The following is a 24,066-nucleotide window of genomic DNA, read 5'->3' on the forward strand; positions in this document are numbered from 1 at the left end:
AATGGAGCTACTCTGATTATCCTTTATAATTATTATACAAATAATTCTGGCTTTCTCTGAATGGCCAATAATAGGCCCAACCCAGGCCTCTGTGGTTCATTGTTCAGTGTAAATCAGAGTTATTTTCTGTTTTGGCCAAAAATTCTGAGAGTTTTCACCTCTTGAGACTGAGATCTTTTGGATGGTAAATTGGGCCATCTTTTGTCTCATTTTTTACTTACTCTTTAGTCATTAAATGAGCATGGCCTCAGACATCTGTGGAAGAACAATTTAAAAAGATCAAGGTCACCCACTGCATCCTAGGCTGCCATCACCAGTCATCTCGACTTTTGTCTTGCCACTGGACTCTGATGACTTTATTAGAGGGAGTAAGGCTGATGACTGAACAACTTTGCCTCACTTGTGATGTTATTAGTCCTCTTTGAAAAAAAAGGATGAAGAATGACAATTCATATAGTATTGTTATAAGGATCAAATAAAATATGTATGAAAGTTTTGCAAACTTTAAAGCACTATATGAATGTTAACTATTATTATCATATAGATCTGGGAGTCATATATACAGAGATGACAATCAAATCCATAAGAGTCCTATGACCAAGATATGCAGAATACACTGGAGGAGGGAAAGAGTTGGAGGTCTGTTAGTAATTCAGGTGTGAAGTGCTGAGGATGTGACTAATATTTATGTTATCAGACAATGAGAGAAAAATAACCAAATACATTTGTTAGATCATTATTTTAATTCAATATTAAAGTCCATCAATGAATCGGTACTTTCATATGATACAGTATGTATATAAATTTCATTATATAAGCTTCAAGGTAAATTAGGATCCTATTGTTTTTGCCTTCATCACACACACAGGCCCTGTAATTTAAATCAATTTTCAATAACTTAAGTAGATTATGCTTACATGATAAATAATAGTAATCATGACCTGATTGTGAACGGTAAGGAGAGAGGTAGAGTTGGAAAAGGACCCAAAGTCAAGCACTCTTAGAGCACACTTTCAGTTGACTTTATCTTCTCAGTCCAGAGAATACCTATTCTGCAAAGTCAATGGCATTCCATGAAGTTGACTTAAAATATCTTTTTGAAGGACTCTCATGGTTTACAGCTTGTCCTAGCTTTCTAAGCTATATTCCTGAGCAGTGCTATTCATTAAAATCAGCAATCTAAACATGTCTTAAACTCTGCCTAGCATTTGCTAAGATGCCAATGATGGGAGTTCCATTTATTTGATGAAACAACATTTCATATAATCAAGAGTTCATTCTAATTCTGAGCAGTCAGTGGCAAACTAAAATCTGGTTACCTGGTTGACTATGTCATTGAAGATGCCAAAATGGCTTCATTGTATACACATCATATTATCCTGACCCATAAAAATGACCATAATGTTATGAATTTAATTTTTTTTCAGGAGAAATTTAAAACTGCCTTATAGATCACATCTCCCCTTTTCCTTGGGACATTCATACAGATGAGAGAGAGAAGAGGTTGAAACTTCTGTATTTTATAAAAACAGGAATGATCTTTTAGTCCAGTTCTCCTTATTTTGTAATTAGAGAGTTTAAATGACTTCTCCAGTTATATAAATAATAAATGACCAAACTAAGATTTGAGTTTGGATCTTCTGATTCCAATCCTCTTATTTTTATTTCTTTTTTTCTATTGTATCAAGTTTCCTCGCAGTTAAAAGAAGCTCTGATTCTGGGGTTTTCCCCCTATTACAGCCCTCACTCAGTTTTCTCAGATGATGGCATGCCTTAACCTGTGGCAATGGTATTTCCTTGATTTCAGGGAGTTATTTGGGAAGTTTTTTTCTTTTTCTTTTTTTAAATAAGAAAATGCTATTTGTTATTTTCTTCCCTCAGATCTCTTCCTCTAATATCCAAGTCAGGTTGACTGTGTCACAGACTGATATCAGTCTGTGGTAGTCATCCTCTACCAACAAATCAGTTGACACTGGACTCTGATGCAATGGTGAAAGAAACAGAAACGCTGTCCATGAGGATCATCACATTTATGATGAACACATTTTCTTTGACTGCTTCTTTCTTTCCATGGCTAGGCGTAGGCCCTGAAGGATCATGTCTGCATTATTCAGGATGTTGTACTCAGAAAGGTTCACCATTCGGTCAAAAGCAGACTCTGTATAAGTTACCTCCTTGGTGGCATAGGGAGTATTGTGTCCATAGATATCAACATTTCCATCCTCCATCTCATCTGGGCCACGCTCCACACCTAAGGAGAGATATCAAAGGGATCCTTGAATCACTATCAAAATTCTGCTGACCTCTGACTTATATTCCTCTTAAGGATTGGGAACATTTGAATGATGCTGGAGCATTTGGAATGAATCCTTCCAAATAAGGAGCAGCTCAGTCAAGGAAAAGTTTTGATTTATAATATTTTCTGGACTGAAGTCTAATCCTCCCATACTAGTTTCTGCTCCCCTTAAGGTCTCCTTGAAATTCCCCAAGCTGATGATCATTCTTGAGATTCTTCCTGATCACATGCTTCTTTCTTTCCCTATATATACATGCTAGATACGGTAGATAGGTGAGCCCCCAAACTAGGAAGACTTGAGTTTAAAACCTGCTCTAAAATATATTGGTAGTGTGACCTTGGGCAAATAATTTTGTCTCTCAATGCTCTAGGCAACCCTCTAAGACCAAGGTCCTGAAAAGATGCTCTGGTTGTGTTTTTGGTCTTCTCCTTCAATTGGACATAGACCAGTAGGGCTGGTTAGATGGTTTTATCACCTTACCATAGGCAAGCAACCTACACCTTCTGTGTAGGACTGTGTTAATAAGAGCTAGCATTCAGAGTTTGCAAAGCATTTTAAATATGTTATCTCATTTGGTCCTTGCAATAACCTTGGGAGGAGAGTTCAGTTAACAATCTTATTTTACAGATGAAGTAAGAGAGGCAGAGAAAAGTTAAATGAGTTATGTACTGAGGAAGGATTGGAATTCAGGACTTCTTGGTTCTCTCCACAGACTCTATCCACTCTCACTTAAATGTACAGCAAAGCTATAATAATCATTCTAGGACAAAGTGATAGAGTAGCAGCTCTGGGACACATCAATGACTTGTCTGGGGAGAGGGGCTGCTGCTAGGTCAAGGAGGAGCTTCCCTGGAATGTCACTTTACTTGGATGCAGGAAGAAGTATCAAACTTCTTTTTTTATTTTATTTTATCTTAAAAATTAAATTCATGAAGAAAATTAACCAACAAGCTTCCTGTTTTAGCTAATTATTCTTGATAACTGTTTGCTAAACTCAGTTGTTTCTGTACTACTGATCAAATACTATCAATGCCTTCTACATTCATGTACCTTGGGGAAAAGCCTTGGTTGCCCTGGTTAAAATCTCTGGTGTGTGTGTGTAGCTTTTATAACCAGCATGGTTTGTCCTTTTTCTAACCAAAGAACTATGTGAGCTCAGAGTTCCTGTAGCCCCTAAGAAAAGACTTCCTATTTCTAGAGTTCTCATTCAAAGAGTCAACAGTATCCTTGGGATAACGCCTGAGGGAATTCTGAAAGGAAAAGTGACTTACCTGGGGCTTTATACTTTTGGAAAGAGCCATTGATGAGTGGAAAGAAAAGTACTATTGGGGCATCTGAGGCATCATCATCAGGTGTCAACAGGTAACACTCCTTTAGGTCCTTCTCACTTTCTTCTTTCACGTCATATTTGGGGAAGGGGATATTCTGCACTTCACAGTATTCACAGGTCTGTTTTAAGGGCTAGAGGAAAAAACAAGAGTCATAAGAGAGATTGGACTCACTTGGATGGAGGTTAGTTCCTCATGTGACTTTGCTTCTTAATATTCCTGTTTTCTTCCTTCTTCTCGAGTGTTGGGGTCCAGGATTTTTTTTTTTTTTTGTGGATGTGCTTCACAATTGAGGTTAAGTAATAAGTAATTTGCCTAGGGTCACATAGCTAGTGAGTATCTGGGGTTGGATTTGAATTCAGGTCCTCTTGACTCTAGTGTCTGTGCTCTATCCACTGCACCACCTAAGCTGTCCCAAATCAAGGCTCAGCTCCTGTGCCATCTCTCCTCTAGGAAACATTTCCTGATCCTACTCACCTGGTCATGTCTTCTTTCCCCTTCCCTTCCAAATATCTTATGTCTCTTTTATATATACTTCTATATGTATGTTCAAGGCTACATGGTGTAGAGAATAGAAGGCTGGTCTGGAAGCCAGGAAGGCTCACTGCTAAGAGAAGTTATATGACCTCAGGCAAGTCATTTAACCTTCCATACCCTAATACCTCAAATTGCAATGCAGGTGGCATAGAAGATGGAGCTCTGAAACTGGAATCCAGAGGACCTGAGTTCAAATTCATCTTTACATGTTTACTAGTTGTGTGACTAGTCACTTAATCTTTCTCAGCCTCAGTTCCCTCATTTAAAGTGCCATATAAATGCTAGCTAAGAATTTGAGGGCAGGGTCCTGTTTCACTTTTGCCAACGCATTCCTAGCATGTAGCAGTGCCTGGAAGTCACAGAATAAGCTCTTGTTGACTTGGGCTGTCAATGCAACAGACCTTACTGGACTCTGCTTTTAGAAGTGTCCAACACCCCTACTGAATTTCGTGTTTTTCAAGGTGGAGCAAACAAACTTAGCTCCCAAATGGTTCTGGTCACTTTCAATTATTTTTAGAATAAAGAAGAGCCAGAGCAGGGAAATGCTATACTAGAAAACCTTCCTCAGAAAATTTGAATGAAAACATGTTCAACAAAGCCTCCCTAAAGCACTATAAAAAATAGAAACAATTTTATAGTTTTGTATTCCTTTGGACTTCTGCACTTACTGCATTCAGACTTCTGTCAGCTATTGCATGTATGTCTTATTACCCCTATAATGCCCCCTGTCCTCTCTGAGCCTGTCCTCTATACATCTGTAGTAATGAACTCATGGGCTTAGTATGAGAATAAAATCTGATAATGTATATAAAATTCTTTACAAACCTCAAAGCATTATAATGCATTCAACTATAATTGGTTAATTGATTATCATACTACCAATTCATTAATAAGTATTATTAAACATTATTGGAAATAGCATTGGTTAGAGATTCTGAGGACCTGGGTTCAAATTTCACATCTGATGCTTACTTCCAGTATTAGTTATTTAAATTCTCTGAGCTTCACTTTCTTCATTGGTAAAATGAGAGGGTTGGACTGAATCATGAGCTCTGGGCTTCTTCTAGCTTTAGCTCTAAGATCCCCTTCCCCCCCCCAAAAAAAACAATTTTATTTTATTTGTATAAGTTTTAGGGAAGTTTCAAGGGAAGCTATGACTGAGAATGCAGTCACCTCAGGGTAAAGGATTCAGAGTACAGCAGCTGGCTGAACCTTCCCTTATTTCTCTGGAGTAGTGAAAAGAACAAGGGACAGAAAAGATGAATGGTGGAAGTTAGAGAGGAAATGGCCAGGACCTTCTTAATTTGGCAGAGGGGTGGAAGTGAGAAATGGATTTTGGTTTAGGTATTCATCCTCAAAAGACTTGATTTCAACACCCCTTCCCAATAATTTTCTCTGCTTGTCCCAGTCCCTTACTATAAGCAGGTAGGTGACTAGGAAATTGAAAAACTGGCATCCTGAAATCAATACCTGAGTTTGATTTTTTCTTGTTGGTGATCCTATGTCTTATTCATCTTGGTATCTTTACTAGAACCTCTCATTAGGAGATACTTAATAAATATAGGTTGAATAAATTAAAAGCAAAAATCAAAATAAGTATGAAACCTGTAACAATTTTTTTGGGGGTAATTTTGACAAGCTTCCTTCCCTTCTTTTAAAATGAAGACACTATGGTTCCCTCAAAGGGTATAAAGCTTTAGAATTAAGATCTATCTTTTCTTAAGAATTTCCATATGCAGCAGGTTCAAATCAGTATTTAGGAGAAGTGTCTACTAATGGAGTTGATTAAAACTCCAGTCCAGATGTTTAGATGAATGTGATTGCCAGCTGGATGCCTTATTAGTCATTAGGAAAGCTGATCTCATGTTATTCATGGAAAAGAACAAAGGTTCTGCCTTGGACTAGGATTCCAGAGAGCCACTCAACTTAGAGCTCATGTGTTCTCCCAGGTGGCTGCCCCCCCCCCCAATTGAAAGAAATTACATGCTCCAATGAATCAATCTCAGAAGAGAATCCAAAACTCTTGGCTAAGACCAAAGATTTAGTGTGAATATGTACAGGCAGATTTTCTTTAGACTGACCCGATTAAAACATAAATTAGAGCACCTTCTCTTCTGGGCTTGGAGTCAGATGCTTGGATAATTTATTTAACTCTATAGGCCTCATTTCCCTCATTTTAGAAAGAAGACATGAGAGTGTTTGACTATCTCTAAGATTCCTACCAGGTCTAAATCTGTAATTCTATGGCTTGGAATTCAGGTTTCAGCTCTGACACTTTCTCCCTGTGAGATTGTTTGCAAGCCCCTTCTTTTCTTGGACTCAGTTTCCTTATCTATGTTGTTATTCAATTGTTTCTGACTCTTTGGCACCCTATAAGGTGTTTTCTTGACAAAACTACTGGAATGCTTTTACCATTTTCTTCTCTAGAGATTAAGGCAAACAGAGGTTAAATGATTTGCAAAGGATCACACAGTTAGTAAGTGTCTGAGGTCACATTTGAACTCAGGTCTTCTTGGTTCCAGTTCTCATGCTCTATCCATTGATCTACCTAACTACCACCTCATCTATAAAATGGGAATTAAATGGATCATAAGTAGTCTTCCAGCTGGAAGGGACCTTAAAAGGTCATATAGTCTAATCTCTCACTTGATTGACAGATGAGGAAACTGAGGCCCAGGGATGTTAAGTGGTTTGTCCAAGGTCTCACAGCAAACTAATGATCAGAGGAGAGATTTGAACTCAAGGTCTCCAACTCCAGAATCAATTTTCTTTCCATGACACATGTGCAGTATCTATCTCACATACATGAGAAGACAGTAAATTCTTGTTTATAGTATACAATTGAGAGAGACTTAGGTTATCTCCTCTAGCCAGTTCCTCATTTTACAGACTAGGAAACTGAGGGCAAGGGAACTTAAGCTATTTGCCCAAATTCATATACCATAATATCCCCCCCCCCAATGCAATATTTCAGGTACTGGAAAATTCTCAAAATTTAAAAGATATTCTATTTAAATGGAAGTTTATTTCTGTTTCTGTTTCCTTGCCCAAGAAAGAACCAGGTCCTGTTATTCCAAATTAGCCCTCTTTCTTCTTCATTACACTGTGACCACTATTATTTCCCATCACTTGCCTTTATCTGGGAGCCTGCACAATAATTGAGATGGATGATGATATCAGCTTTCCTCTCGGGTCTTAGAAGGGGTGGGTAACTGGAGTTGATGAAGAATGCAGTATCCAGCAGGCAGAGATGATTATCAGATTGCGTCAGACGGTTTGGGAAACAGTCCCAGCACTGTGTCTGAAAGTCAAGCCCTTTCAGTTATTAATATACCCTTGCTAATTGTAACACAACTGTCCCTTTAGCAACAGGCAAGAGCAAAGGGCTCTAAGTGGGGACTGGTTGTTCTGTCTGATCCTTCCTAGCCTGATCTCTTTCTCAAAAGGCCCACTAAACAATAAGATAACTCAGATATCCCTTGCATATTCTCTAGTCTTGCCATCTACTCCACAAATATGGAATGCAATCTCTAGGCGAGCTGAAATCCTTTTCTAACTGGGTCATTAAGAGATCACATTCTCTTAGGGATTTTAGCTGATCTTGCATAGTATGAGCAGAGAAAATCAATTATGTCATTCCATTAGATCTCAGTGAAAGGGAAGGGCTCAACATAGCCATAACAAATTTATGGAACTACTCTGGCTCAGGGCCATACATGTGGCTATATACTCTGATTCATTAAGTACTTGTTGATTGAAATTATTGAGACAGGCTTACAAGTCCATCAGGATGCAGCAAAGTAAGAAATTGGTGAAAATGAAAAGTCATATCTAAGGGCTTTTTTTTCTTTCCCAATAGTTGGGAGGGTGAGAGTAGAGAGAAAGAAAGAAAGAAAGAAAGAAAGAAAGAAAGAAAGAAAGAAAGAAAGAAAGAAAGAAAGAAAGAAAGAAAGAAAAAGAAAGAGAAAGAAAGAGAAAGAAAGAGAGAAAAAGAGAGAAAGAGAGAGAGAGAAAGGAAGGAAGGAAGAAGGAAAGAAAGAAAGAAAAATGGAAAGAAAAAGGATTGAAAGAAAAAAGAAAGATGGAAAGAAAGGAAGAGGGAAAAGAAGGAAAGAGAGAGAAGGAAAGAAGGGAAGAAAGAAGAGAAGAAGAGGGAAAAAATGAAAGAGGGGAAGAAGGGAAGAAAAAAGAAGGAATGTAGGAAGAAAGACAGACAGACAGAAAGAAAGAAAGAAAGAAAGAAAGAAAGAAAGAAAGAAAGAAAGAAAAGGAAGGAATAAAGGAAAGAAGGAGGGAAGGAGGAAAGAAAGAAAAGGAAGAAAGGAAGAAGGAAGGAAAGAAGGAAGGAAGGAAGAAGGGAAGAAAGGGAAGAGAATAAAAAAGAATGGGAAAAGGAAAGGAAAGAGAGAAATGAAAGGTAGAGAATGAAAGGTACATCTTTGAGGATTTCTTTTTTTTAATGGAGAAAAAAGAACTAAAGGGAGTCTAGAAAGGAAATTATGCAGGAAGGACAGCTTAGGTTTTATATACTTTATTTTTGCAAGGAAATGGAATTAAGTGACTTGTCCAAGGTCACATAGCCAAGTAAGTATTAAGTGTAGAGGCTGGATTTGAACTCAAATCTTCCTGTCTCCAGGGCAGATGCTCTATCCACCATCTCACCTAGCTGCCCTGGTCTTATATACTTTATTTTTTTAGGGTTTTTTTGCAAGGCAAATGAAGTTAAGTGGCTTGCCCAAGGCCACACAGCTAGGTAATTATTAAGTGTCTGAGGCCGGATTTGAACCCAGGTACTCCTGACTCCAGGGCCAGTGCTTTATCCACTGTGCCACCTAGCTGCCCCTCTTATGTACTTTAAAAGAAAATCAAGGTACATATTATAGAGATGTGAGTTTCCATGACCAATTCTCCTTTTTTAACATATATTCATTTATATATTTATGTACATGCACATATTCCTACATGCAAACACACATACAAATGCCCATTTTGTTTGATGTTCAGAATAAAAATAAAAATGAATTCATTTTTTAAAAGAGTCATACTCAAAGACTTGATTCTCCTCTCTATCATCAACAATTATTTTTTAAATGCATATTATGTGTCTAGAATAATGTTAAGTCACCAGGGTGCTAAAAAGGCAAAAACATGATCCTTGACTTCAGAGAGCTTAAACTCCAATAGAAGAGTGATAATGAATAAAAATCTATGTAATGCAACTAGAAATTCATTGTATGTATATCATGTGAATGGTAGGTAATCTCAGAGGAAAAAGCCTTGGGACTGGAAGGTGGAAAGTCAAGGGAAGGAGTAGGAGAGGGACTCTTAGAAGGTGAGATTTGATCTCAGTCTTGAAGGAAGTCAGGATGAGAAAATGAGAGGATTTTGGGTCATTGCTACTATGTGCTTATAGGTGCATAGCCTCAAAGATCATGGAAGAGACTTCAGAGATGAATCTCTTTTTTTTAACAGATGAGGAAATTGAGGGACAAAGAAATGAAGTAACTTAGCTAAAATCAAACAGGTAGTGATTGTTAGAGACAGCTGGTGGTGAAGTGAATAGAACATTGGACCTGAGTTCAAATTTGACCTCAAAATTTGCTGGCTCTCTGATCCTGGGCAAGTCACTTAACTTCTAGTTGCCTCCGTTTCCTCAGTTGGGTTGATGTAAGGATCAACTGAGATAATATTTTGCAAACAGTCCTTAGAATAGTGCCTGGCATATATAGGTTCTATATAAATACTGATTTCCTTCTTCCTTCCCCTTTTCTTCTCTTGTCGAAGTCACAGGTAGTAATTATTAGAGGTGGGATCTGACACCAGAACTAAGGTTTTTTCCCCATTGTACCAAGAATGTTAAGAACTCTCTCTCTCTCTCTCTCTCTCTCTCTCTCTCTCTCTCTCTCTCTCTCTCTCTCTCTCTCCCCCCAGAACATAGTAGGACCTTTATAAACACTCATAGATTGATTGACTACTTGACCTCCCACTATGCTTGATGCCACTGAACTGAGGGACAAAGAGGGAAATTTTTACAGCTCAGACCAAAATCAATCAAACAAAAAATCCCATCAAAAAGCCCAAACAAAATACTTGCAGATATTTGGGGATTTTTGTCTACCTAGAAGGCAAACTAAAAAGTCACTTGCATTTCTTCCAAATGGATAAAGCCAAAATGGGAATGTCTCAGAATCAGACTCACCTTTCCATTTGGAAAACTGACTATTTTGCAGGTAGTCTGTGTGAAGCTGCAGGCCTTTGAGGAAGTTGTGGAACTGAGACACAAAGGTTCGGTAGGTAAGGATGTCCCGTAGAGTATTGGCCAGCTTTGTCGCAGGTGTCACCACTGTTGTCTCCAGGGCAAATGCATCACATTTGGGGATTTCAGGCAATAACGGTTCATCCTCTGGAAGAAAAGAGAGCAGAATGAGGAAACTAAAATTTCTCCACATAATGAATTAGAAACTGACAAGATCATTTGACAAGATACTACCCATCTCCTGAAAGGGTTGGAATTCCATGGTTGAGGGGTGCTTTTCTTGTAAATATTAAAAGCTCTTAACAGTCTTGCTCCAGCCTACTTTTCTAGACTTATTAAACAAGACTACCCTTTATGCCTATGCCTTCATTTCAGTCAAAATGACCTTGCAGTCTCTCACACTTGATATTCTATCTCTTGCCATCACACCTTTATACAATGCTTTCATCATCTCCTCAATTCTGCTTCTTGGGATTCAAAGTTTTTGTCCAAATTACCACCCCCCACCTCTGTTTTGATCTATCTCTTTGTATATAGATAGATATAGAGACATACAGATAGATAAAGATATATTTATATTCAGACAGATAAATACACACACATACGTATGTGTATATATATATATATATATATATACATATATATATATGCACACAATTTAAGTAATTTTCTCATGGTATTGTTAGGCATTGGAGATACAAAAATGAAACAGTCCCTTCCCTCAGGGAGCTTTCATTCTATTTAGAAGAAAACATGTAACAAAAAAGTAAATAAATATATGTGTATTTATGCTTATTTATATATACATATATTTGCTTCCCCAAAGCCTGGCAATAGGTATGTAGCAAAAATATTTAAATAGGTCAGCAATTCCAGAAACATATGTTACTTGCCTACTAAGTGCCAAGGACAATGATAAGCTCTCATACTTAAAAGATACTTGTTGATTGGTTTATTGGTTAGATAACACAGTGGATAGAGCAATAGATCTGGATTCAGGAAGATCTGGTTCAAATCCTGCCTCAGACTCTAGTTGTGGGACCTGGGGCAAGTCCCTTAACCTCTATCTGTCTATATTTCCTTAAATATAAAAATGGAGAAAATAATAGTATCTACTCCCAGAGTTGTTGCTGACTGGCAAAAATATTTAAATAGTATATGTGCACACACACACACACACATACACATATGTATACACACAGACATATTGGGTAGCTAGGTGATACAGTTGGGATTAGAGTTAGGAAGACTCATCTTCCAGACTTCAAATGGCCTCAGACACTTACTAGCTGTGTGATTCTGCATAAGTCTCTTAACTTTGCCTTTAGTTTCCTCATTAGTAAAGTGCACTTGAGAAGGAAATGGCAAACTACCCCAGTATCTTTGCCAAGAAAATTCCAAATGGGATCATAAAGAGTCGAATGTGACCAAATGACTGAACAGTAACATATATAATAAATACAAAGTTATTTGAGGGATGGAAAGAAAGACTTCTTGGCAGGGCTTGAATTTAGCCCTGGCAAAAGCTAGGAATCCCATGAGGCTGAGGTGAGGAGATAATCTTTGAAAAATGCTTTTCAAACATTTAAGTGCTATATAAATACTAGTTGTTATTATTAATGATTGATAAAAAGCTGTCTTTTCACTCAAGTAGCTGTACCCCAGGCTTGAGGTAGAAAGAACCCAAGACAATAACCATTACAGACAGACAGTACAAGGAAGAGGCCAAGGGACTATGAATGGACAGGAGAGATAAAGGGAAGAGAGAGAGAGAGACTCAAAGAAGAGATACTAAAAGAACGGTTCATATCTGAAGTAGTACCTCACACCTATCAAATTGACTAAAATGACAAAATGTTGGAGGAGATGTGGGAAAACTGGAACACTGTTGGTGGAGTTATGAGCTAATCCAACCATTCTGGAGAGCAATTTGGAACAAAGGACAATAAAACTGAATATACCTTTTGATCCAACAATGCCTCTACTAGGTCTGTATCCCAAAGAAATCATAAAAAAAGGGGAAAAGACCCACATGTACAAAATATTAATAACAACCCTTTATGTAGTAGCAAAGAATTGGAAAGTGAGGGGATGACCATCAAATGGGGAATGGCTGAACAAGTTATAAAATTTGAATGTTATGGAGTACTACTGTTCTGTAAGAAATCATGAGTGGGTAGATTTCAGAAAAGCCTGGAAAGATTTGCGGTAGTTGATGCTGAGGGAAGTGAGCAGAACATTTTAACAAATTAACAGCAACATTATGTGATGATCAACTATGATGGACTTAACTCCTTTCAGCAGTTCAGTAATTAAAGATAATTTTAGAAGACTTGAGACAGAAAATGCCCTCCACATTCAGAGAAAAGTCTATGGAGTCTGAATGCAGACATACTATGTTCATTTTTTAAAACTTTTTTTTATGGTTTTTTTCTTTTTTTCATGGTTTTTTCCCCTTTTAGTTGATTCTTCTTTCATAATCTGACTAATATGGAAATATAGTAAACATCATTGTATTATGTGTAACCTACATCAGCTTATTAACTGTCTTGGGGTAGGGAAGGGGAGGGAGGTAGAAAATGTGGAACTCAAAAACTTACAAAAAGATGAATGTAGAAAACAAATCTTTGCATGAAATTGAAAAAACAAAATATAATGACATTCAACAAATAAAAGAGAGGTTCATGCATTCCTTTAGGTGTGTGTAAAACAGTGATAGTCGGTACTCCCCAACCATAGGGAAGTTGAAGTTGGAGGTCTGTGACACACACACAGTCAATATGGAGATTAACAGAGGAGAGGAGAATGGCAAGTTTGGAGAATTGGAATTTTCTAGTTCAATGCCCCTTAATAGGTGTTATAAATGCTTATTGATTGACAATTACTAACCACAGAATTTCAGGACCTTAAACTTCACTTCCCATTTCCTCCCCAACCCCATCAAATTGTGCTCCTCCATTCAACACAGCCTCTTCAAACTTATTCAGTTTCTCAATTTGCAAGCCTGGCCACTGACTTTGGGTCTTCCTTAACACACTAGTATGGTTTGACTTTTCCAGTTCACAAACCTATGTCCTATGATCTTGCTTATGCCACAATCCTGTTCCACCTTTAGCCTTTAGCAAAGCTCCTTTGGAATGTCCTTGCTTCTTCCTCTTCCCCTTCCCCCTCATCTGGAAACTTTACTGAACCCAACCAAAGCCCCTCTAGTTCCAACTCAAATCCTGCTTAGGCTGGCCTATGAGTCCATCAGGAGATAATAGAAGGACACTCAAGTTATCTTTTGGGGTGTCACAAAACCATGTGACAAAGTCACAGAATTTAGAATTGGAAAGGATTTCAAGGACCATCTAAATCCAACCCATACCTGAAAGAAATCCTACTATAACCATCAATTAATCAACAAGCATTAATTAATCCCCTACTATGTGCCAGGATAAAGGGGATACAAAAATGAAGAATGAAACAGTCTCTACTATCATACATAATAAATGATCATCTGGCATCTGTGTGATCCATCCACAGTTCCTCAAAACAGCCCATTCCATTTCTAGGTCTAGTTAGTTTTTTTCTTCTTCCTTGTAACTAATAATCCCCTTGTAACCTTCATGCATGGATCCTGGGTCTTCCCTCTGGGGTCTAACAGAATATCTTTCATATTATGACCCTTCAACTATTTGAAGACAACTTTCATATTTCCCTGAACCTTTTTCTTCCCCAAATTAACCATCTCTAGGTCCTTCAGTTTCTTGAAGAGTGCCTATACTCAGACATCTGTGATTTCATCATTATAGGCTTTCCTTTTTAAAATTTTCTTTTTATTTATTTAAGGCAATGGGATTGAGTGACTTGCCCAAGGTCACACAGGTAATTATTAAGTGTCTGAGGTTGGATTTGAACTCAGGTCCTCCTGGCTCCAGGGCCAGTAGTACTCTATCCATTTAGTCACCTAGTTGCCCTGGCTTTCCTTTTATTGATACCGAAAAAAATTTTTTTGAAGGGAATAAGCTTTCATGAGTTTGTATTAGAAAAAAATTAAGAGTTGGGAAGGGGGGAGCTTAGAGACAGCATGGTATGGATTTGGAATCAGTCTTGGTGAAAATTCTGGCTTGGTCCCTTATCATCTGTGTGACTTTGGGTAAGTCACTTAATTTCTACAAATTAAGTGGATTTCCTCATCTGTAAAATAAGGGGAATGGACCAGATGACCTTAGCAGCTCTTTCCAGCTCTAAATCTGGGGCTTATGATCCTGACTGCCAGATATGTTTTGTTTTTGCAAGGCAATGGGGTTAAGTGACTTGCCTAAAGTCACACAGGTAGGTAATTATTAAGTGTCTGAGGTCACATTTGAACTCAGGTCCTCCTGACTCCAGGACTGGGGCTCTGTCCACTGCACCATCTAGTTTCCCCTAGACATGTTTTTTTTTTTGTTTTGTTTTTTAGTTTTTAGCAAGGCAAATGGAGTTAAATGGCTTGCTCAAGGCCACACAGCTAGGTAATTATTGTGTCTGAGTTTGTATTTGAACTCAGGTACTCCTGACTCCAGGGCTGTGCTCTGTCCACTGTGTCACCTAGCCGACCTCCCTAGACATGTATTAATGAGCCTCCTTCCACCTAGCTGGGCAGGTAGGTACTCAGTCAACAGAAACACAGTCTCACTCAAAGTCCCTCTTCTCTTCCTTTATGCTCATCCAGAGTGACAGAATCTCTCAGAGGTTGTATTCCCCTGGAAGAGCCTTCAAGATTCCAGGGATTGGAGTGGGAATTCAGTGGAAAATCCTAGACATACATTTATAAGCATTTCACAGAGTACTTTGCCTCTCAAGACTCCCATGAGCTGAGTAAGTATTATTTCACTGAAAATATTGGAAATGCTGTCTATTTTTATAAAATATATTTATACGTTTTATGATACTTAGAAATATATGCAAGTACTAGAAATGAAAGTATTATTTTCTCTTTTTTGCAGCTGAAGAGACTGGGGATCATAAAAGTTATGTGACTAGCCCACATCACAGATAGTAACGAGCAGAATTAATAATAATAATAATGATCTGCCTTCAACTTATTTTTCCAGGGGGCTTAAGAAATGCTGTTCTCCTTAATAAGACCATATAAATGGTCTATTTACTATTCTCCATGCATGAAATTCCATCTCAGATTCACAGGATCACAGAATCACAGAATTTTAGAGTCAAAAAAGATCTCTATAGCCCTCTAGTCCAACCCAGTCCTCCAAATAATTCCATCAGGTATCCAATAGGTAGTCATCCTGACTCTACTTAATGAGTTCAATGATGGTGAAGCTACTGTGTCAAAAGGCATTTTTGGAATGACTCCAATTAGCAGTAGGTTTTCACCTTATATCAAACTGTATATGCATTTTTGTCAATTTTATCTTTTGCTCCTATTTTTGTAATCTGGGACCAAGTCTAATCTCCTCTACAAGAGTCTTTGAAAAATTGAAGATAGTTATCATATCCCTTAAACATTCCTTTTTGTTAATCAATCAACAAGAATTTTTAAAGTTAAATTAATTTTTTATTCTGTGCTAGATAAAGTAAATATTCTGTGCTCAATCCTAGGTATACCAAGAAAGACAAAGACAGTTCCTGCTTTTAAGGAGTTCACATGCTAATGGGAGAGATAGCACATAAGTAAATAGGTTCTTTTTGTTCTGAACCTTCACTTTCACAAGTGAAATTAAACATATTCAGTTTCTTCAATTTGTTCTCAGAAGGCATCAGCTCAAGACGCTTTACCATCTTGGTTATCTTCCCTTGGGTACTTTCTAATTTTATTCCCAGGCGTATTTTGGATAAGTGTTTAACAACCAGATCTGAAAACTCTGGACACCTCTTAAATTTAATCTGTATTAGCATCTTCTCCAAAACTTTCTTAAGTCAGGCACTCAGCATCAAATCTTGATTTATAGTGTGCTGATTTTCAAGGCATAAATGTTTATGTCGATTTAACAATTGGCTGGCTAGAAGAGCTGACTCCTGAACATCCTCTTTCTAAAATGTAGTGCTCAGAAAAAACCTGGAAAGACTTATGTGAACTGATTCCAAGTGAATTGAACAGAACCAGGAGAACATTGTAGACAGTAATAGCAACACTATGTGATGATTAAGTATGACAGAGTTAACTCTTCTCAGTAATATAGTGACCCAAGATAATTCCAAAAGACTCAGCATGGAAAATGCCATTCACATCCAGAGAAAGAAGAAAGAACTATGGAGTCTGAATACAAATCAAAGCATACTATTTTCATTCTTTTTTGTTTTTTTCTCATGATTTTTCCCTTTTCTGATTCTTTTTTCATGTGAAAGAGGACTAATATGATTGTATATTTTATATATCAGATTGCTTGCTTTCTTGGGAAGGGAGGAGAGAAGATGAGAGGGGAGGAAGGAGGGAAAATTTTTGGAACTAAAAATCTTATAAAAGTGAATGTTAAAGAAAATTTTTAAATGCAAGGCTAAAGACTAATTATAAAACTTCAGATGTGGTCTAACTAGGGCACAGTACCCAGTGGAGCTATCTCCTTCTTATTCCTTAATGAAGTTATCTTTCTTAATGGAGAAGCATTAGTTATTTTGGGTATAGATCTCACACTATTATCTCATATTGAGCTTGTGGTCCACTAAACCCTCCAGATCTTTTTCATATAAATTATCTCACCATGCCATTAATCTTTCCCTTTGTCTGTCTTTACTTGTAGAGAAGAATTTTTTGAATCCAAGTATAAACTTGATGGGAATCCCTTTTCATTTCTATTTCATTAGATTTAGCCCAATGACTCCAAATTCAGAGTATATTCTCTTACTGCAGTATAATAAAACCTCAGCCTGCTTTTCTGTTCCCTGCATTCCAAAGCAATCATCCTCTATTTCATTCTCCTCACCATCCTTATATAAACTACTCCCTTCCAGTTCTATCCACCCCAAATGGTGCCTCCTTCTATGTCTGCCTCAGCCTCTCAGAGAGCCATGCAGCATTGCAATTTAGGTCTGTGGTTAGTATCTAAATTCCCCCCTATTCAGGGAGGTCAACTGGTTAGTTACCCACCAATATCATTCACTTTTTCTCTTGTCCACCTGTGGAAAAATTCCTCCGAATTTTGGGATAAATTCCAGGCATCAAGTATGTTCAGGGAGAAGATGCTACTCCATAGACCTGGGGGAGAGGAAGTAACAGTGAGATTCTTAGGATATCCAGTGGTACAAATCTGGCCTCAGATACCCTGGGCAAGTCACTTAAATTCTGTTTCCTCAACCTGACTTGCAGGTTATTGTGAGGATCAAATAAGATAATATTTGTTAAACATTTTAGCATAGTGCCCAGCATGTAGTAGGTGCTTAATAAATGCTTTATCTTTCCTTTACTCTACCTTCTTTCCTTTCTTCTCTCCTCCCTCCCTTCCCTCTTCGCTCCCTTCTTTCCTTTCTTTCTTTCCTTCCTTCCTTCTTTCCTTCCATCCTTTCCTCTTTCCTTCCTTCCTTCATTCTTTCCTTCTTTCCTTCCTTCCTTCTCCAATAACTCCCAGAGTTATTGTCTGAGTCCATTAAATTCTCCAGAGGAGAAGGGAAGGAGGGCAGAGGAAAGAGGAAGGCTAAATTTCTGCCTGATCACTGTATAATGAAAGAGGAAAAGGAGGCAAAACCCCAATATCCCAATCCCCCACATCAACTTGCCTTCTACATAAGGAGAGTGATTGATGATTCAAATTCAGTTCTGTCACTTGCTGTATTGTGTACCCTTGGATAAGAGTAATTTAATTTCAAGGGATCTCAGTTTCCTCACTTTTATACAGACATGTATAAAATATACGGCCAGCATAAAACCTCTCTGGTCTCTCTACAAATAAAATGAGGGAATTCAACTAGATGATTACCAAGGTCATTTTTTTGCTCTAAATCTATGATTCTTTATTCCTTTCTCTTATCAGTCATCAAGCATTTATTGTACACCTACAGTATATAGGGAACCACTGAAAGGACAAAATTATGAAGTTACTATCATTTCAACTCAGACATCTTCCACCCAAAGCCCATAGAATCATAGATTGAGACTTATAAGAAGGGACCCTACAGACAATGAGCCTGAGCAGCAGTGTGCTGGTAAATGTTTAACAATTGACTTTCTAGGGAAAATATTCGTAGGGTTTTAAGTTCAATCAGTATTATCAATATTTTCTCCATTGTGTTAAGTACAGAAAATGAACAAAATAATAAATCAAGCCCTGATTTGTAACATTTGCTGATTTCTGAGATTCACAATGAAAATTTTGCAATGGACTGGTTAAAACTGACTTAGAATAGCCAAGTTATTGCTGTTCAGTCATTTTTCAGACATATCTGATTCTTGGTGACCCCATTTGGGACTTTCTTGAAAAAGATCCTAAAATGATTTGTTATTTCTTTCTCCAGCTCATTTGATAAAGGATGAAACTCAGGTAACAGGATTAAATGACTTGTCCAGGGTCAAGAAATCACCTACTAAGTATTGGGGTCAAATTTGAACTCAGGCCTTACTGACTCAAGGTCAGCTGCTCTATCTATTGTTATCACCAGCAGCCCTGAGGGAAACTGCAGCCCAAGTTGGCTATGTGACCTAGAACCAATGGAGCATCCAGGGTAGCTTAAGTCATAGGATCACAGATTTAGAACTAACTATAAGGAACCTCATAAGTCACCCAGCTCAACCCTTTCATTTTACAGATGTGGAAAAACTGCGACCCAGAGAGTTTAACCAAGATCACACAGAAAGTAAGTCAGAGGTGGAATTTGAACCCAAGTCTGCTAACCCTACAGTCAACATAGTCTTTCTACTAGGGCTACACTGAAAACCTTCAGCCTTCTTCCAGACAAATAGATGTCCCAAGATAAAAAGTTACCCATCATGTAACATAGCCTGGATTCTGGGAGCTTTTTCATCAATCGTCCCATGTAGAATTCAGAGCCAAAATGTTCCGTGGGGACAAAGGCTCCATATTTCTGGAATCCCACTTCATAGGGGGTGAACTCCACCCATTCTGTGTACAAAATAGCAAAAGGAAAGGTATGAGGAACCATTTCTTTTCAGGGGACCCCAAAAGAGAGCTTCAAGTTAGGACTACTGAAAAAGAAACAACAAACAATAAAAATGACAAAAAAAAACACAGAATCTGAATGGATACTAAAATTTTTCTTATGTTTTTTCCTTCCTATCCCATGATTTTCTTTCTTTTCCCTTGGTCCTAATTCCTCATACACAAAATGACTAATATGTAAACATTAAATATTAATATGTAAAAATGTACAATATTCACTGGATTGTTTGCCAATGAGGGGAGGGGGGATAGAAAGGGAGGTTGATAGAAAAATGTGTAACTAGAAAAGTATGCAAGTGGTTGAATATTGAAAAACTTTCATAACAAGTAATTGTGAAAATAAAATAAAAAATCAATCTGAAAAAGTTAGGACTATTGAGAAATGTAGCATAGCTCTTCCTCTCACCCTCCCTTCCCTCCCTCTACCCCACCCCATAGATGGCAATCTGATAATCTTTTTTTTTTTTAGGTTTTTGCAAGGCAAATAGGGTTAAGTGGCTTGCCCAAGGCCACAGAGGTAGGTGATTATTAAGTGCCTGAGATCGGATTTGAACCCAGGTAGTCTTTCCACTGGGCCACCTAGCCTACCCCTAATCTGATAATCTTTGCATTGTTTCCATTAACATTCATTTTTAACACTTTGATTTCCAAATTCCCTCCCTTCCTCCACTGGCCCTGCCCACTGAGGAAGTAAGCAATTTGATATAGGTTATATTTGTTTACTCTGCAAAACATTTCCATTAGAGTCATGAAAGAAAATATAGGTTAAAAATCCCTCAAAAAATAGTTGTTGTTTTTTTTAAAAAAAGCATGCTTTTAGTCAGCTCTTTGTCTGGGGGTGGATAGTGAAATGTTAAACTTCAATTAGAGATTAGTGAAATTAAAAATGTAACTTTTTTCCCATGTAAGTTCATTGACCGGGCTCAAATTTATTCATGGTCCCCACCAGGGGTTAAGCTATTCTCAAGAGTATGGGAGGAATGAAGAAGTTGCAATTCCAACAGAAGACAGGGGAGGGCAGTATCTGCCCCAAAACAGACAGTGACCCAGAAGAAGCGGGCTGGCTCCAAATCAATGACACTGAAAAACAAGTAAAATCGCCCAAAGAAATTTACTCCCCACAGTCTAATAAAGTAAGACTGAAAATGGAAAATCAGATTCTCTCTAGGAATCTGCAGAGTCCTGTCCCTTAGACAGAAAAAATGTATAGAATTCCTTTCTTTTGCAGAAGTTGCATTCTTCCTATCCTATATGATTCAAAACTGGGAAAGTGATAGATGATTCTGACAAAGCAGGGGAGTCATGAGAGCCAGGGGGACAGCAAATTAACATGTTAAATTAATTAATTTTAGCATGTAAGTATTGGGGCTATAAAGAAAGATTTTATAGGATCATAGATCTAAAGTGAGCAGAAAGGGGGCCGCTAGGTGGCACAGTGGATAAAGCACCGGCCCTGGAGTCAGGAGTACCTGGGTTCAAATATGGTCTCACAAGCTTAATAATTACCTAGCTGTGTGGCCTTGGGCAAGCCACGTAACCCCATTTGCCTTGCAAAAACCTAAAAAAAATAAAGTGAGCAGAGGTCATTTAGTCCAACTTCCCCCCACCACTCTATTTTACAGTTGAGGAAACTGAGGCACAGGATATTTATTTAATCTTTGTTGTAGAGATAAGAAAGATGGTAGTGTGGTCTCTTAGGAATGTTGGGACAGGAGCAGGAAACACCAACTGTAATCTCAAATTAGATCCCCAAGATATAAGTGTGTTAACTATGCAAAGGATGTGAAATTACCTCTGAAATCCTGATTGCTTATGTTATCTTTCACATTGAGGGTGAGGTATATTGGGAGGGGATTCTGGCCCTGGCACACAGCCTCTTTTTGGCATGACAACTTTCCTTCATATTTCTGTTTGGAAAAAAAGAAAGAATTAAAGAAGAAATGGCCTTGCATTTGGAGCAAGAGGGGAAATCTTCTTTGGAACAAAGGTCCACTAAAGGAGATACCACAGGACATAATTCCATAAGGAGAGAGACAGCAACATTGGAATTTAAGAAGTGAAAGTTGCTTAGAAAGAAAGAATGTATAGAATTCTATCTATTTATCTATCTCTACATCTTGTTTTACAAGTTAGGAAAATGAGGCAGAGAGAGAGAAAGAGAGAGAGGGAGAGAGAGGGAAGGGAAGAGAGGAGGGGAGGGGAGGGGAAGGGAGGGGAGGGGGGGGACTTCGACTTCCCAGGATCACCCAATTAGGAAGTTTCTAGGAAGTTTCTAGGGAGTCTGATTTCAGGAGACAGGTAGTACAAGTTATTATGCTGTGGATGCAGGGGCTGTCATGAGCTATGAGAGAATCTCAAGGGGGAGGAAGTTGAAACTTCAGATGTCCAGCAACCTGAGGCAAAGTGCTGACTGTATGTTCTTTAGGGGCCAGCTCTGAATTGGATTCAGGCTCAGTTAGAGAAGCAGGACAGACTCACAAAAGTCTTTCCTCTCTTTGGCACAACCAAACTATTTTGTATGACATTCCTTATTCTCTGTAAGGAAAGCCTCTGGTAGAGGGGCAGTTAGGAGGTGCAAAGGATAGAGTACTGGTCCCAAAGTCGAGAAGATCCATGCTCAAATCTGGCCTCAAGTCACTTTCTAGCTGTGGGATCCCAAGCAAATCACTTAATCCCAATTGTTCCCCTCGCCACCCTCACCCCCCCCCCCCAAAGAGCATGTGCTGGAGCCAGGTCTTGAGAGCAAATTGTTAAATTTTCAGAGTGAGCATTTATGATCAGATATTGCAAAACCTACAAACCAGGGCTTAATTTATTTTTCTGCTGACTTGTATAGACTCAAGAAAGCAATAAAGAAAATGCAATAAAAAATGCAAACTAAAATTAAAACCCTATCATGCTTTTTTAATAGAGAGAGAAAGACACTTCTGGTTTTATCTATCTCTACTGAACTGTTTGGTTAAGTCCTAATTACTTCCTATTTATCTTGTATGTTGCTTGCTTTGAATATGTGTTTAAATGTTGTCTTCACCCAGCTTGGTAGCAAAAAATTTTATTTTGTTGGAATTCCAATCTTTGAATGTCACAACTTGGTGAACCACAAATTAAAAGGTAGAAATATCAGACTGGGTATGAACCCAGTGGATCAGGCCATTCTTGAGGTATGACTCTGAAAAGCAATGGATTGAGTAGCTAGATGACACAATGAATTGAGCATAGGCTTTGGAGTCAGGAGGATTTGAGTTCAAATACTAACTGTGCCTCTGGGCAAGTCATTACCCCAATTGTTTTTGAAAAGGAAAGGGTTTAAAAATTTTCTTATGCATACATTTTCAGACATGGGTAATGTGGGGATTTCTTTTATTGGAGTTTATGACAATTTAGAGAAGGATTTATTTTTCAAATAAAATAAAAATTGTTATTCATTGAGAGAAATAAATATTCTTTCTAAAGGCAGCTTGGTGGCATGGTGTTTAAAGTATTGACCTTAGAGTCAGGAAGATGGAAGTTCAAATCCAGCCTCAGACATTTGACTCTTACTAGCTGTGTGATCTTGAGCAAGTCACTTAACCCTGATTGCCTTGTTCTGATTCATATCCGGCAACTGGACCTGATGACTCTGGAGAAGAAAGTGAGTCTGGACAGCACAGCATCCCCCCCTCACTCAGATCTAATGCATGTGCTTGTCAAGGCATCACCTACCTGATGTCATGGTCTTGTTTGAAAATAAAGAGCAAACTTTATTATAAATGTTAAATGTAAAGAACCAGGCAGCTAGGTGGTGCAGTGAATAGAACAGAATATCTGGGGTCAAGAAAATCTGATTTAAAATCTGGTATCAAATATTTATTACTTGAGTAACCCCTGAACAAGTCATACACACACACACACACACACACACACACACACACACAAACACTCACAGAGAGAGAGAATTGAGTTAAATGCTTCAGATCTTGCCTCAAGATATTTAATAGTTGTGTGACACTGAGTCAAGTATCCTTTCTAAGTCTAAGTTTTTCTCATGTATATAATGATGTAGCTATTTCACAAGGTGATTGTAAGGATCAAATGAGATAATATGTAAAGTATTTTGCAAATCATAATCACTATATAAATACTTGCTGTTATTATATGCATATATAGAGTAACTCTAAAGAGAATAAGCAGAAATATATACAAAGTATTTACATTTTAAGGAATCTTGAGATGGAGAGAACCAGTAGTTGAGGGAATCAGGAAATGTTTCAAGCTGAATATGAAGCGAGTACAAAGGCAACAAAGAATAACGCGTGAGGATCAGAGAACCTACCTCATCACCCAAAAAGGACTCAATCAATAAACCCCATAGATCTGTAAAAGTAACTTTGTAGCCTTCTTGTCTTCTTTGTTCTAGGACCTGCTGGTAGTAACTGAGTTGTTCAGGGTAAAGAGAAGGGATCTTGTTTTTGACAGCATGTCTTCGAGCCTCCTGGATAGCCTTCTCCAGGTTTTTGGAGGACCAGTCAGCATCTTTGTATAAGTTGGCCATGGTCCTAGGAAGATGCATCACA

The 24,066-nt window shown here is 38.0% G+C and overlaps 1 protein-coding gene across 1 annotated transcript; it reads right to left on the reverse strand.

The window, feature by feature from the left end:
* Positions 1 to 741: 741 nt before the first annotated feature.
* Positions 742 to 24,066, reverse strand: LOC141522074 (cytosolic phospholipase A2 epsilon-like). The gene is given in 9 exon segments (XM_074235167.1): positions 742 to 2,251; positions 3,569 to 3,758; positions 7,296 to 7,451; positions 7,453 to 7,463; positions 10,362 to 10,565; positions 17,491 to 17,598; positions 19,319 to 19,456; positions 21,306 to 21,420; positions 23,826 to 24,066. Coding segments are annotated over 9 exon segments (1,380 nt in total). The 5' UTR covers positions 24,063 to 24,066; the 3' UTR covers positions 742 to 2,030.

Source organism: Macrotis lagotis, chromosome 4 (assembly GCF_037893015.1).
Source record: "Macrotis lagotis isolate mMagLag1 chromosome 4, bilby.v1.9.chrom.fasta, whole genome shotgun sequence".
In the NCBI taxonomy this organism is placed as follows: Eukaryota; Metazoa; Chordata; class Mammalia; order Peramelemorphia; family Peramelidae; genus Macrotis; species Macrotis lagotis.